At 39.1% G+C, this 15,517-nt stretch overlaps 2 protein-coding genes across 2 annotated transcripts; one reads left to right on the top strand and one right to left on the bottom strand.

Annotated features, from left to right (window-relative positions):
- The first annotated feature begins 4,362 nt into the window (after positions 1-4,362).
- Positions 4,363-7,896, top strand: gamt (guanidinoacetate N-methyltransferase). Its single transcript, XM_058638439.1, has 6 exons — positions 4,363-4,610; positions 5,816-5,961; positions 6,110-6,173; positions 6,409-6,476; positions 7,129-7,239; positions 7,661-7,896. The coding sequence occupies exons 1-6, from the start codon at positions 4,433-4,435 to the stop codon at positions 7,799-7,801; spliced, it is 708 nt and encodes a 235-aa protein (XP_058494422.1). The 5' UTR covers positions 4,363-4,432; the 3' UTR covers positions 7,802-7,896.
- Positions 7,897-10,270: 2,374 nt separating this feature from the next.
- Positions 10,271-15,340, bottom strand: ndufs7 (NADH:ubiquinone oxidoreductase core subunit S7). The gene is made up of 8 exons (XM_058637406.1): positions 15,254-15,340; positions 14,717-14,753; positions 14,103-14,174; positions 13,891-14,011; positions 12,271-12,450; positions 11,040-11,086; positions 10,690-10,778; positions 10,271-10,493 (listed from the first exon to the last, which is right to left on the bottom strand). Exons 1-8 carry the CDS (start codon positions 15,267-15,269, stop codon positions 10,396-10,398), a joined length of 660 nt encoding a protein of 219 aa, XP_058493389.1. The 5' UTR covers positions 15,270-15,340; the 3' UTR covers positions 10,271-10,395.
- Positions 15,341-15,517: the final 177 nt, after the last annotated feature.

Below are 15,517 nucleotides of genomic sequence, written 5' to 3'. Positions count from 1 at the left end.
TTTCCATTAACTTGTGGCTTTAGACTTTTAACTTATATTAAAGGGTAAAAATACAATTTAGTGGACAAAGAGAATGACTCTCTTGCTGTACAAATACAAAATCACTTTGCATCAACTTCTGTTGATGCTGAAATGTGAGTTGAAAAACTTGAGGGACCTCTGATAATGAAGTGCAGGATTAATCTGGCTGACCTGTGGAAGATGGTCCCGTGCTTCTGCCCTTTGACTCTGATAACACGGAGGCACCTTTAGTTCGAGGCTGATGAAGAACTGCTGAGGCCAGCGCCTTCTTAATATCAGTGACAAAACTGTGAAAGAGCAAAGCAGGACATGGGAGAGACACATCACGCGATAAAACAGTTGGTCACGTATCAACAGAGCGTTGTATAGCAATATTATATTGTTATTGATATGCTTTTATAGTAAATAAGAAAGGTTTTAAGACAGATAAAGAGGAGCTATTCTGTGGATCCTTTGGGTGTTTCAATGTATTTGTTTTCATTTTCTATATTTTGCTTCAATGATGAAAAAAGTTAGACGTTTGAACCTAGACATAAAAGATAAGGCCTTCAAGCAGATTATGGTGTTTAACATACATTGTTTTGAGACATGTTTTTGGGGAATTTAGTGTGTTGTGCTAGTGAAGATATCTGTAATCCAGTCTGTCTTCTTTGAAATAGACTGGGTAGATAAAAATACTAAAATCCGATGACTACATAATACAAACTAAGTCAAATGCAAGTAGTAAACTGAGCAGAAAGTTGAACAAACGCAGCACTGAAGCCATCATAAAGGGAGAGTTTGTGTTTTTAGCTACATAACCCTACATGCTAACTGAACACATCAAAAAATAAATACAGGGTTATATGCACAACAATTAATAGTCAAGTCTTAGGATGCTTTTTCAAAAGATATTTTCACTGCGACTTAGCCCTCATGTGGCTTTGAGAAAGGTGTACTCCAAGGAGTTAAAAACAGCAGCAGATCCGGGGTCACCTTTATATTTTAGTTTAGACCTTGAGTCATCAGTTCCAGGACAGTATGGGTTTTTAATATTGGCAAGAAACGTCAGCAACTGTGTCGTATTTTGTAGCAACCGTGTAATATTTTTACTCTCAGATGCTTAAGTGGTTCAGCAATTCAACATCATCATCATTTACCACAGACATGGAGACATTTCCAGGGACCATAAATCTGCAAATGATGCAAAAGACTCAACACTTGAGCGCCACAGAATTAGTTTTTTGCGTGTGTGTCCCATGTAAGGAAGCTGTGTTTGCAGCATGAATGGGTTCCTGTGCAAATGAGAGTGAGTAAAGAGCCTTGTGTAAGAGTGGTAGGTGGATGAGAACCTGTAATTCCATGAGGACCCTCACTGAGGAGCCAGTCCCACTCAGCTTCACCTAATGGGAGTGAAGTGGATGATGGGTAACCAGGGCTGAATGTCGTGAAAATGATCAGATGATTCATTTGGAGTGGCATGCTTTCTCACTGTCCTGTGAAATTACACAAGGCAAAGTAGCAGTGAAAAATATAACCTAAGGAATTGGGGGCCTCATTTTAAGGTAGTCTATACATTTTAAGTGAACTGTGTTTTTTGTTTAGACCTTTTATTACAGTTTATTGCAGTGTCTTCGTTTTACTTGCAAACTTAATGACAAGTTTTGCTGCACAGGTATAAATATTTGCATACAACCATCCCACATACAGTTGTAGGAATGAAACAAGTGTACAAGATAGCTAAGCTGACTTGTTATATTTTAAGGAAGTATACTCCTAAGTAAAGTAGCATTAAGTCACAAGTGTGAATACTGTCGGTGGTTGAATAAACGCTGTATTTCTGCTCCCTGTCCAGTTGATCAGGCAGCTCAGGTTATGTTATGCAATAAGACCAAATGCACAACATGTCTGAATGAGATCCAGTGCACTGGTTGACTTCAGCTGTTCATGCCAACACGAAGAGTGTAGAAAACAGAGAGCTCTCACTCTGCTGTGAGCTCCGAGTACTGCACAAACACTCCAGAGTAAACTGCACGGCTGAGAGTAGAAGGTGAACACTTTCTCTAAATGGCCATTTTTTTTGTGAATTTCAGCAAAAAGACTTGACTTCACAGCCTGTGTGTGTACTGTTTTTAGTCACTTTTGCTGTTTTCAGTGGCAAAAGCACAGACTAACAACAAACCAGCTGAGCACCAAATGCCAGCTCAACTGGTGAACATTGTAGTGCATCATTTTGCGGCTTAAGAGCTGAAACTCTTAGATTGATTATGTGGCCAATATCACAAATCTGAAATGAGAGAGATCTGATTAGAAGTAAATAGCTCCAAGTATGACTGTTCCCACATGGCATTGAAATGGGATCTAATCTCACATCCATGGACGGTATGCAACAAAACAAAAATTATGTGTATAAGGAGATTGACTGTACAGGTGCACATGTGTATATCAGCAATTCAAAGTTACAACTCCCACTCCTGTAACATAAAGTAAGATTTTAATCATTATAAAAAAGAAAGCATGTGGCGAAAAGTGTTAATATTGTAGAACTGGCTACAAATAAATCAATAAAAAAGTGTGAAAATACTGTGAAATTAAGTCAGGTCAGAGGACATCAGCTGAGGAGGTGACCTCTAATGTGTCCTGGGGAAGGATCATGTCCATGCTTGAAAAAAAAAAAGAAAACAGCTATTAGACCTGCGTCCACTGGAGACTGGATCACTCGGGACAACTGTAATCAGGTCTGTGTCTCCTGCATGTGTAATAAGGCAGCTGTTTGCTCATATGATAATGCTGTCAATATATACTGCCCATTTACAACATCCTACATTCTAATTATGCCATCTAGAGCATAAAAGGCAGGGTGACAGAGATTATTCCTCCCCCTGCCATTAACTATGGCAGCAGTTCTCTGTAGAAAATATTGAGCTCTTGAATTAACGTCAACAATAATCGCCAATGTTGTGCTAAAACATTAGTCGGAAATTCGTCACTGAGTGAAACATCCTGTCCACAGAGGATCTCGAGCGCCACTGACACCCTCACCTCTCCTGACTGATATGTGTGACCCGTAGTAAAGTCTGGTGCATGGATGTATTATAAGAAGCGGACAGCACTGCCCCTTAGACACTGACAAATACACACAAATTATAATTTAAAAAATGTAGTGAACATAAATATGCACATAAAATAACCTAAGTTATAAACCATAAGAAATGAGTTTAAGCAAATACAGATCATGGCAAATGAAAACGAAAATATAAAGTACATTATACAGTGACAATATATTATTAATTATTCACTTTTCACACTTATCATCACTCGAAAACCACATCAGTTATTAACCATTTTGATCCTTGGCACAGTCCAAGAATCAAGGATGTTATCTTTGACATCCTCATAGGTGAATTTGATGTTTTTGATGTTTTGATGTTGTTGATATCGTCTTTAAAGTGTTAGCAGTACTTTTCCAGCTCCTGTACAATTCAAGTGCATATTATTGTGATGTTTATAAATAAAGCTCACTATTATTGATAGTATTATTATTATTGTTATTGTTATTATTATTATTATTATTATTATTATCATTATTATATTAATACCATTCTTACATTGATATTATATAAATATAATGATCACAAAAAAACAGCTTTATAACTTTTATAACTTTCATTCAGCATGTTTATCTTCAACTGTAATTCATGTGTTCATCCTAACCTGTTTATCTTCAACTCTAATTCATGTGTTCATCACATTTATCAGAATTATGAACTGATAGTGATGATAAGACAACCAGCTTCCCCGGGAATCACTGGTGAAGTAACCGCAGGTCTCCCACGGTCACAGCTCCTAACTGTCAACTCTCCTACATGACACAGCAGCAGCTCGTTATAAATAACTAACACCTGCTTTTTCGTAATATTTAAAAAAAAAAATGTAAAAGAAAAACACTCCATCGGCATAATTTATTTCACATTTCCCATAAAGTTTTCATATCGTTCCCTTACAGTAGCGCCGTTCCATGGCCGCGCTTTGCTCGTGCACAGCTGTGACGTCACGCTGGGAAATAATAAAATATGTTTATGGGCTTTTTATGGCCTTTAGGAAGGTTTCACAGATATGAAACTCCATTAATTAAAAACATAGAATATAAAGATCTATAAATGCCTATGACCACGTCTCGAGGTGTGAGTAGATGAGGCACCTGGGTCCTGCAAATCAGTATTTTATGTTGCAGTACCATGAGCGGCCACTGGGAAAAAATGTCCTCAATGCAGAGGGGGTGGTGCTCTATCATAGGGGGCGGAGGCCTATCTAGTTCTGGTGTATCCCTGGGTCAGCAATTCTGGGCCGAATATAAACTGTCTGCTCCTGCCCGTCAACCTCTTCTGATTGAATCAAGCAATAACCACTACCTCTCCCATCACAACACAAAATGACCTCCGCCGCTGATCCCATCTTCTCAAAGGGAGAGGACTGCAAGGTCGCCTGGCACGACGCTAGCGCCGGTTATAATGAGGCCGACACACACTTGGAGATCATGGGTAAACCAGTGATGGAGCGCTGGGAGACCCCGTACATGCACTCCCTGGCCACCGTCGCTGCCTCAAAAGGTAAAACCACTTGTGTTCAAAACGCGAAGCTGAGGCTGTGTCCATTATCGGACAAGCCATTCTGTAAAGAAGCTATGTCCGAAAATTGGGCTCCGCACTCCACCCGAGTGTGACAGCTCATCAGAAACATTTTGTTTTTGAGAAGTACAACAGCAAGCAAATGTCATAAACTGTTCTAAAATACTACTAAATAGTTATGTTTGCATATTTAATAGGGAGAGAAATAATGTAAACACATACACAATTCAAAACATTCCTGCAGCTGTATACATACTCAGCATACTGGATCCTAAATGTTCCTTCAGTGCAGTATGGTGAATAAAAACATTCAAATAAAAGTTCAGTTGAAGTGTGAAACCACACAATCAAAAATACAGTATATAAACACAGTATAGCAATTCTATTTTAATTTTAATGTTGATTTGAATGTCTTGCCTTTATTATGAATAATGTAATTTTAATGTCATGGTTTTATTGTGTTTATTTGTGTATTTCTATGCCTTTGAAAAGCATTTTGAGTTGCCCTGTGTATGAATAGTGCTATACACTTAAACTTCGCCTCACCTTGCCTCGCCTACACAGTATTATTAAGGTATGTGCACAATGGTATAGTGATAATACATGTCTACTAAGTTCTAAGTATCAGGGTTTGATACATTCTTATTTGCTTATAGCTTTACAATTACACGGTTAAGTATCTTGAGGACACGTGTGGAGAGTGTGGGGGGCATAGTGCAGCTGTCACACTGTGGTCAAAGACGTCGGCTGAGGAAAAGAGCTCATCTGCTCAGTGTGAAAATAGACTCACTCACACACATGCACAAATGTGTTTGTACCTAATTCCTTTTATATTAATCTTGTCCTCTACGACAGAAGTTTGATAAAGCATATCACGTCAGACATTTTACAGTTTATACTATTACTTAGGTTTGTTTTTTTCTGATTTGCACCAATTTATAGATTATAGATCCAGATAAGAAATCAAAACATTCCTCATCTGAACAAGGGAGATGAAACCTTCTGGCCTTCTCTTCAACAACAGTATAACAGTACTACTCAAAACTGCATTTTCTCACATAAAAACACTTACTTACAGACTCACGGTAAACAAACTATACAAGGACTTGGGAGAGAGTGAGAGGGAGAGACATTTTCACTCAGAAACCCTGGAAACCTGGCACTGATTTGTATTTTCTGTCTGGTAGGTGGTCGGGTTCTGGAGATTGGTTTTGGCATGGCCATCGCTGCCACTAAGATTGAGTCTTTCCCCATTGAGGAGCATTGGATCATCGAGTGTAACGACGGTGTCTTTGCCAGACTGGAGAACTGGGCCAAGTCTCAGCCACACAAGGTCAGGGGACCCTGGACTCATGTATCTGCTGGCCACTATGCCTCTGATCGGACTGTGGTGTAAATGCCTCTGCAGCTGCTGTATTTACTGTTCCTTTCCTTAAATGCAAAGATCTTAATGAATGAAGTTTGTGTTTGTATTACTGCAGATCGTCCCTCTTAAGGGTCTCTGGGAAGATGTTGTGCCCACTCTGCCTAACAACCATTTTGATGGTAAGAATTGAATCCAGACTTCAGCAAACTTGGGGAAACATTCACTTTATTCATGTTTTCCTTTCTGTTACTCATTTTCTAAAGAATAGAGTAACAGATGGGAGCAGCTTGAGGCATTTTAGTATGTGTCCCCCACTCAAACATACAAGGATGTTTACTAAAGCAGCAATAATAACCATGTGGCTTGATTTACCTTGTTCTTTAGACGAGACTAACAGCGTTGCTCTTTTCTCAGGTATTTTGTATGACACATACCCTCTGTCAGAGGACACATGGCACACTCACCAGTTTGACTTCATCAAGGTTGGTTGTCAATATCTGCATACAACACCTCAGTGTGTGGCCTAATTAGTATTCTGAATACTCACATTAACAAAGCATGTACAACAACGGTTCAATGTTCGAGTACTGCTGGTGGAAACACGCCATTAGTGACATCTAATGGTTAGGCTGCAGATTATAAGGGTTGTGTCTTTTGACCAAGACATGAGTGTGTTACCAACTAGACTAGAGTGGAGAGTGTTGAACTACACGGAGCATGTGTAGTTGACACAGAAAGTATGACACAAACAGAGGACTCCTCCACTTACCACTCTCTTTCCTACGTACATCAGGGAACTACGGTGGCCTTTGCATACCAGGAAGGATGCAGTTCTTCTTTGGTTATGTAGTAAGCTTCTGTTTTGAAACACAGGGTCTGGCTGTTTCGACTATTCATACTGCTGTAGAAATCGCACCACAAGATGGTAGCCTCTGTAAACCAAGGGCCCTTTCCTAAAGTACATTTAAAAAAAAAAATAAACGAAAAAACATTTTGAATTTTAAAGCAAACATACATTTATACAATCAAACTATATTAGAATTCAACCAATAAACCGCCCCTAAGTGTTGCACTCTGGACCTTTAGGATCACATGTGGACTGATTGATTTGCTAATAGGTGCATGTTTCTGCAGGGTCATGCTCACAGGCTGCTGAAACCCGGCGGCGTCCTCACCTACTGCAACCTGACCTCCTGGGGCGAGCTGCTCAAGACCAAATACGACAACATTGAAAAGATGTTTGAGGTTTGTCACCGTCGTTACCTCCTCAAGGATTAGATGTCTAAGTTAGCCCACGAACAATACAATATTAAAATCATAATATATCAAGTGTTCTGTTATAACCTATAAGAGTAGAGTATTTCATGATAAGTACAATATTGGCTGACAAAAATTACTGCAACTTAAGAAAGACACGCACTATTAAATAAAGGCAGTTTGGTTGAACTACTTTTGTTTTTTGCATTTAGAGTTTGGTTATTCTCCCTGTATTTCAACACGACCGTCAAAACTCATGTTTTATCAGTGAACCACAGTGCAGCGAGCACTGCAGAGTTGAATTGAGTGCAACTTGAATTATTACATGCAGTGATAATTTCAAGGCTGTACAGGCTGAACTAGCATCCAGCCACTTAACACTGATCCACACTCTGTTAATGATTTGCAGGAGACCCAGGTGCCTCATCTACTCCAAGCCGGCTTCAAGAAGGAGAAGATTAGCACCACAAACATGGACATTGCACCACCCAGTGATTGCAAATACTATTCCTTCAATAAGATGATCACTCCCACCATTCTTAAAGAGTAAAGTCCAAGGAAACTGGAGCAACCTTTTTTATAACCCAATGTGCCTTTTCACCTGACCCTCCTGCCCTCCTCTCAATAAACTGTAGTCCTTCCCAACACTGTTTCGCAGTGCTTCTATTTTTTTTTGCAGTTTACACCTTTACAGTAACAGACAACCAAGCAACTGAAACCACCAACAATGCATTTACACCTCATGGAACATCTGTTTAAGCTTTCCAACGCCTAATATCATTTATGTCACACATTACCCAGTTTTAGGCTGAGCGAGGTTTATCACTACATATTTAAATGCATGTGGATATATCTACTGTATGTTGACATGCAAAATCCAAATTCAGCAGAAATCAGTACAAAATTGTCAGATAGTTTGCATGGCAGCTCTCCAAACATGATGTCCAATTCCCTCAATTAACAATATCCACCAATATTTAAGGGAAAACACTGTTTTATTCCCATCATTGATGAAAGTACAAGAACACTTAAACCTACAAAAATCATTTTTACAAGCGTTTTAAAATGTTTTTTTGAGTCCACCGAAGCAGCACAGAGCAGTATGTTTTAATTTATGGATGTAGATTATACAGCATGTTATCTGTACACGTAGGCACCCATTCCCACCTGGTGAGGTCACATTAATCATTAGACGGATGGGTGATGCAACACTCAGCTGCAGTACAGTGGGAAACTACAGCAGCTGCTGCTGCTGCTGCTGCTGCTGCTGGCACTCAGATCTGAACTGCAAGCATGTGACACTTAGGTTTTTAAGAGGTTAGACAAAAATTCTGATACAGAGAAACTGGAAAGAGGCAAAAACAGACCAGGCAAGATAGTGGGTTTGCAGTAATAGAAAAAAACTGAAAGAAGCAAATCTTCTTTTATTTGACCTGTAATGTCATCAACTGAATATCTTCGGGAGTTTGGACTGGTGGTTCAATAAAACAAGAGATGCAGGTACTTAAATGGACAGTGGGACTAGAATAAAACAGAATGCTGTGTTTTGCAGTGTTGAACAAAATTAATCAACAAAAATGATTAGATAATGATAAATACAATTACTGTAAACCTATACAACACCGACATGCAGCCACCTACCAAGTGCTAACCTACTGTAGTCTGTAACCTGTAGGAATGGGACAAATCACACATAGTTTATGTTCTATTTTAGTGATTTGCTGATAGACTGGCAATAGTATTGCATTTTTCTCTCTGAACACGAAAAGTAGTGTTTTTCTCCAATCAATAAATATATTGATTTGTCTAACTTCAGCTCTTAACAAATTACTTGTACTTATATACATAAGCGCTCATCCCAGTTAAACCCACAGTGAGTCTGACAGGCTTTAAAATGTAGTTAAATGATGCCTTGCTTTTTGGAAAACGTGTGGAATTGGAAAATGTGTGAAATAGTCCCAGAACCTGGATTGTTGTTGTTTTTTTAAAAATCAAAAAGCATATCATCTGGAAAAAACTTAAAGGAAAAGTAAGGATTAAGTGTCACACAAACACTGATTGTGATTAATTTAGTAGTCAACTAAAAAGGCCCTGAAGAACAAACAAACATGGCTGTGTTGACAGAAATTCACCCTTGGCCAGAAATGATGGCATTAGATGACCTCAACAACAATGGATTTTATTTCTATTACCAGCCCGTTGCACACCATTTATGCCACCTAGTGGCTCAAACCAGACTTCCTTTTAGAGCATTTAAAAGAGCAGTGGATTTAGTTGCTACTGATTGAATGGCAGTTGAAGAATGTGTGGGGTCTATTAACAAGAAAAACTAACAAGTGGACAGACTCTGCACTGGCTCTGGATGTAGAAATTAAAATAAGCTATATAACTTATATAGTATAAGATTAATATTTCTGCTGATAGATCCTCAACACTGAATCATTAATGACACAAATTATGTTGCCATAATGCATGTATTTTCATGTAGGCTCAGTTTATTTAGTGCCTGTGTTCTTAAATTGTTACTGCGACCAAAACTTTTGCACTTTATGTTTGTCTAGTTGTACTTTTGTAATTCTATGTTTGTATTGTAGTTGTTGTCTTCCTGTTTTTATTTAACTATGATGTGTGCTGCTGCCTTTCTTGGCCAGGTCACCCTTGTGAAAGAGATCTTGATCTCAATGGGTCTTTTTATCTGGTTAAATAAAGGAGAAATAAAATAAAAAATAAAAAATTGGGAACAAGATGATACTGTAGTGTGCCACTCAAAGCTTATCATTATGACCAAGTTTGTTATTAAAAATTAGGGAAAAAAAACAACACATGGCTACTTAAATAAAGATAAATTCAACTAAAACAAGAAAAAAATATGGTTTAAAGTCTCACATCCATTGTGGGGAGTAATTTTTCATGCTGTATATTTTCCTTTAACAGCGTAGATACCAGTGCTGGTATAAAGAGGGAAAGATCAACTGCAGCTGCTGTGATTGGTTGAAAATAAGCACCACTGAGCCGCCAGTAAATTTACAGCAATTTTAATGAAGTAAGTTCCCGCAGCTCTACATAAAGGAGGAGCAGAGCTTGAAATGAAACTCAAATACAACATTTACATAGCAGATAGATACACGCATACATATTACACATTCATTTCCGATACCAGATCTTCAACCTCTTCTCACGTTTGATTTTCTTCTGCAGCTGTAAAGTCCCGTAGAGGAGAGCCTCTGCTGTTGGGGGACAACCTGAGGACAGAAGAGAAAAACTCTTAATATCAGTGAGGGATTTTAAACTATTGCAGTTTAAAAAGGTACAAAATCAGTCTAAGCAGTTCTCTGACATTCAATTAAATTGTATAATTCATCCAATTATATTTAGCTTTGTGCATCACAAAATACACATCTTCATGGTCTGAATATTTTAAATAACATGTTTAATCACCTGGAACATAAATGTCCACTGGTATGACTCTGTCACAGCCTCTGACCACAGCGTAGGAGTAGTGGTAGTAGCCTCCTCCATTAGCACAACTATGAGATGAACACAAGTACACTTAAATTACTTAAAGACAATTATTGTGAATATGAAGCACACCACAAAAAACACACAATGGCAAAACCAGAGTGAATTTCTGAAATACATCATAAGGTCGAGCATTTAAGTGTAACAGATGCACACAAAACATTTTTTTTGTGGAGTAAAGGAGAGCCTAAAGATCAAAACGACTGACAGGTGAGGAGGAGGAGAAGGGGGATTGTCACTAAAATCAATGTCTGCTGGTGGAAACTTACCTTCCCATGGAAATGACGTATCTAGGCTCAGGCATCTGGTCGTACACCTGATGGAAAGAAAGCAGTTATATAATGTTTAACTCAAGAACAAGTCTGTCCTTTCAGCTCAATAACAAGTCTGTCCTTTCAGCTCAATCTACCGAGCCGCCAACAGGCTGCTCATGATCCAGTTGGCATTTACACAGCTGTTCTCTTATCAGCACTGCACTGACTATGTCAAAAAACAAGTCCAAACTTTTTTCACAGACCTGATTCAAACATGATGATTCAGCAAATGTTTTGTTATTTGCAGAGACTACAGCCTGGTTTATACTCGCTGCAGCGCATCCAATGCAGGGCTTTCTAAATGACGTCGTTATCACCGTAAGCTCATTGTGCACTAGGGCTCCAAAAGTTGTCGAGATAGATTAGATTAGATACTTTATTGTCATTCTAAGAATATACAATGAAATTCAAGCACACTGTCAGGATGTGGACTCATAAATTAAGTAATGAATATATCCATTCATGCACTCCACCAAAATACATTCATTTAACCCCACAATCATTCAATCTGTGCTGACGTATGCATTTAAGAGAGGGAATTCACTTAAATAGCACTGCAGTAAAAAACATAATGCTCATGTTGGGAGTTCAATGCTCAGTGTGATTGTGGTTCTGAGGTAATTCAGGAATCGTGTGATGAGTGTTTTGATGGACCTGTATCTTTTGCCAGAGGGCAACAGTTCAAAAAGGTGATGGGCAGGATGAAAAGAGTCTCTGAGGATGTTATACGACTTCTGTAGGCTGCGAGAGGTAAAGGTGACATTCCGGCCTGATACTGGGGAGTTGGTGATGTTCTGAGCTATATTGTGCACCTCTGAAGACTTGAGAAGATCAGATGACTCTGGGGTCTTGGAGTGGAATTTTTAAGGCGTAAAGGTAAGAAATTACTGCATCCAATACTGTGTGAGTAACCAAGAGTTCCCACATCTATCGCACATCTCCTTTACTGCTTTGATGTAGCTCATTAGATATGTGAGGTGTGTGACAACAAAATTTAAAATAAGACGGTTCCAGTGTGTTCTTTGTGAACTGCCTTGAGGTTTGGAGCATATACCGGTGTGCGCCGACCATAAAAGCCTCCGTGGCTGCTTGCAGTGTGCACACCATCTGTGGAGGTCCACACAGCGGTGTCTTGCACAAGTTTTAACAAGGTCTACATTTGCTGCTGTTACATTCTGACTCTCACCTTTCGCAGGGCTGGAGCCATCTTATTGGTCAAAGTTCCTGCCACGATCATGACATCAGACTGTCGAGGACTTGCTCTGAACACAACTCCAAAACGGTCCATGTCATAACGGGGTGCAGCCATGTGCATCATCTCCACTGCACAACATGCCAGCCCAAAGGTCATAGGCCACAGAGAGCTCTGAGAAGGAAGTACAGCAATGATAAGCGAGCAAAACAGATGTGAGCTCTGAACAATTATGTGCACAGATTTCTAGACTTTGTCATCCACAAATGGCAGATGCAGCAGGAGATTGTCGTCTGAGTGAGTCACATCCACAAAAGCAGGAAATGTCCAAAGGATCCCAGTGAGGGTGTAGCACCTAGCTTGAGTATGCAAGAGAAAGACTCACTATGGATTATCCTAAATCTCTCCTGCTGCGTTCTAACATGGGCTTACTTATTTGGAGATTAAAGCCAGCAGAACAATCTCCTGAGAATATCCAGATTAACGTCTGTGGACATTTGCATTCACAGAAACAACCTCTCAACAGACAATCTTAGATGAATGCCAGCACTTCAGTAAATGTACGAAAGCAACATATATCACTTTTCCACTATACGGGAGACTGGGGTAAGTTGAGCCAAAGGGTAAATTGAGCCACCCCTTGTTGCTAGGAAACGGTAAAAAAACATTGATCATGTGACCAAATATTTAGGAGGAAGGCATCATTTAATGGAGTATGTGAAGGTAAGAACCACATGGGTAAAGTGGTTAGACATTTATTTCCAAAAAAACATTTTTCACTCTTGAAAGTGAATTTAGTCTTTCATACGTTTCGTGAGAATTGTGTTTAGACCAAAACAGATAATTTTAAATGTGTTTTATACATCAATTGTGGTATCTATGTGCTACAACACGAGGTCATAAAGCTAGCATAAAAGTGCACCATTTTAGCTGTGGGGACTAATAAAGTCAAAATGGTAGCTCTGGGGTAAGTTGAGCCATTTGGCCAGGGGTAAGTTGATCCGGTGGGGGTAAGTTGAGCCACTGGTATTTTAGCTGTAGCCTATATGTCTTAAATATTAAATCAAGATTCTGCATTTGTATGAGTGGAGATCAATAGGATAGGCATACGGCTCAACTTACCCTGCTCCTATGCTCAACTTACCCCATACACGGGGTAAGTTGTGGCACAAGACCATTTTTGGACATGCTATATTATTGAAACAGTTATGTTTACACTCATTCTGTTTGTTTGAACGGATGCCCAACATCCTAAAATATATGCAGATATATTAGTTAGTGACAAAACTATGATTGCCTTGATGTAGTGATCCTAACTATGTAAAATGGCTCATCTTACCCCAGTCTCCCCTACAGCCGCACCAATAGAGTAGTACAGAGAAAAAAAAATCTAAACGTTTCACATAATGACCAATCAAACAGCAGCAATGTAAGTCAAAGACTAATTCCAAAAACACTGACCAACGTGTGATATTTTAGACCACCAGCATCTGTCAAAACACTCCATGATTGAATCACATAGTATGTCTTTGAAGAAACGGCAGAAACCAGTAATGCATCAATCTATTCCACACATGCTGGATATGACCAATGAGCTGGCACTCATGAACTCACCCTGCGAGCCCAGTTTACCAGATCATCCAGCTTGGTTATAACATACTCCCCCTTGCTGCTGGCTACAGATGCTGGTTTGGCTGCTGCCACTGCCGTGCTCTTCTCTCTGACTGGAACCACACTGCATCAAAAGGAGAGAGAGAAGCTTTACTATGTGCAGAATGTCAAATTGACTACACTATCTATACCAGGATAGTTTTTGCTCAACCCACCTAGTGCATGTGTTCTCACTTTTAGCACTGTTGTGCAGACTCCTCTGTTGAAGAGCAAATAAAGAGATGGGTCTGTTGGACAGAGGGAGAGAATTAGAGGAACAAATAACAGAGAAAAACAATCAGTGAAACAATAAAGCACAATAAAATCTCTGATTATTTAAAACGCAACACTGAAGTAAATCAAACTAGTTTTGACATTGTGGCTCATTCATTTAATCATTAAAATGTATTACTGTGATGTGATGGACAGATTTCATTGTGAAGAATGAAATCTTGTGAAGTTTGTCTGAGCCTCCTATGATGATGTTTTAAAGGATTGACTAGACTGTTTGTCTGAACAGGAGACAGGCTGCACTCTGCTCTTGCCACAATAAAAAAAAACAATTGCAGCAAATGTTTAAGAAAAGGTTTTTTGAAGGGAACAGGTTTATCTTGAAATGTTGTTAACTGAGAACTCAACTAACATCAACAAAATTACTGATACCGTTTTTCTTTACTTAATTGCAACTGTACAAAACCATTTTTGAAATTTGAGTTTACCTATGAAGGATACAGTGGGAGCTTATTTAAGATACGTTTTGAAACAAGCAACATAATTGGAAGGTTCTTACCTTGTTGAAAAAGAGCCAAACATGGCCAGGCGAGATGCTGCAAAAAGACCATCAAACAAAGAAGAATATAACTTATTAATACAACCATACACTTACTCATTGTCAGAGAAGAATATAATGAAAACAACGTACATGTAATATCTCAGTAGTGAAAAAGACGTTTGTAAACACAAGGGTTAACACAAGATCGTCAATATTTACAACGATGACAATCGCTGGCTAACATAATCAAAACCAGTGGTGCAAAGGCCAAAGATTGTGTGTGGTTTAGAAGTTTACATGTAATCGTTATAAATGTGAAATAATCGCAGCTGGAATTTATGTAAGCTAACACGATTAGCCGTCATGCTAACGCAGACAGAGCAAGGTCAGCTTGCGCATTCAGTAAAAGTTACAAACCCGACTACCGACATGTTCTTCATAAGTGGTGGCGCAGGCCTGCGTGCCTGATACTTATAACACAATAAAGAGCGCATGTGTAAACACACTGTAATGTTTATTTAACGCGTCTTATTTTTAATCCAAAACATCACCTACCGACCAAGGCCGCCATCTTTGGATCCTGATGACGTCAACGTGCTTCCTGGCTTGATGCGTCTTCTTCGTGGTGATTAGTGAAGGCCGACAACACCCGGTTTTACCGTGATTACCGCCCTCTAGCGTTGCAACACTGACCTCGCTTTACATGCAATAACTTTTGTGAACAGCTAGTGATGTGGATATTTTCTATAAGTATTACCATGGCTGTCAGCAGGGACACAAGGTGAACTGCTCATGGCTATGATATCTGTCTCACCCTTA

This window comes from Solea solea, chromosome 9, assembly GCF_958295425.1.
Source record: "Solea solea chromosome 9, fSolSol10.1, whole genome shotgun sequence".
NCBI classification, from domain to species: Eukaryota; Metazoa; Chordata; class Actinopteri; order Pleuronectiformes; family Soleidae; genus Solea; species Solea solea.
The sequence above is the reverse complement of the archived record's forward strand: the minus strand, read 5'-3'. Positions and strand labels throughout refer to the sequence as shown.

What these genes read in the sequence shown, in the direction of transcription:
- gamt (XM_058638439.1), top strand. Translation starts at nt 4,433, where the DNA reads ATGACCTCCGCCGCTGATCCCATCTTCTCAAAGGGAGAGGACTGCAAG. An exon ending in GCCTAACAACCATTTTGATG is followed by an intron (nt 6,174 to 6,408) that starts GTAAGAATTGAA and finishes CTCTTTTCTCAG; the next exon opens with GTATTTTGTATGACACATAC. An exon ending in ACCAGTTTGACTTCATCAAG is followed by an intron (nt 6,477 to 7,128) that starts GTTGGTTGTCAA and finishes ATGTTTCTGCAG; the next exon opens with GGTCATGCTCACAGGCTGCT.
- ndufs7 (XM_058637406.1), bottom strand. An exon ending in TGGCTCCAGCCCTGCGAAAG is followed by an intron (nt 11,087 to 12,270) that starts GTGAGAGTCAGA and finishes TCTTTCCATCAG; the next exon opens with GTGTACGACCAGATGCCTGA. An exon ending in TACGTCATTTCCATGGGAAG is followed by an intron (nt 10,779 to 11,039) that starts GTAAGTTTCCAC and finishes TTCATCTCATAG; the next exon opens with TTGTGCTAATGGAGGAGGCT.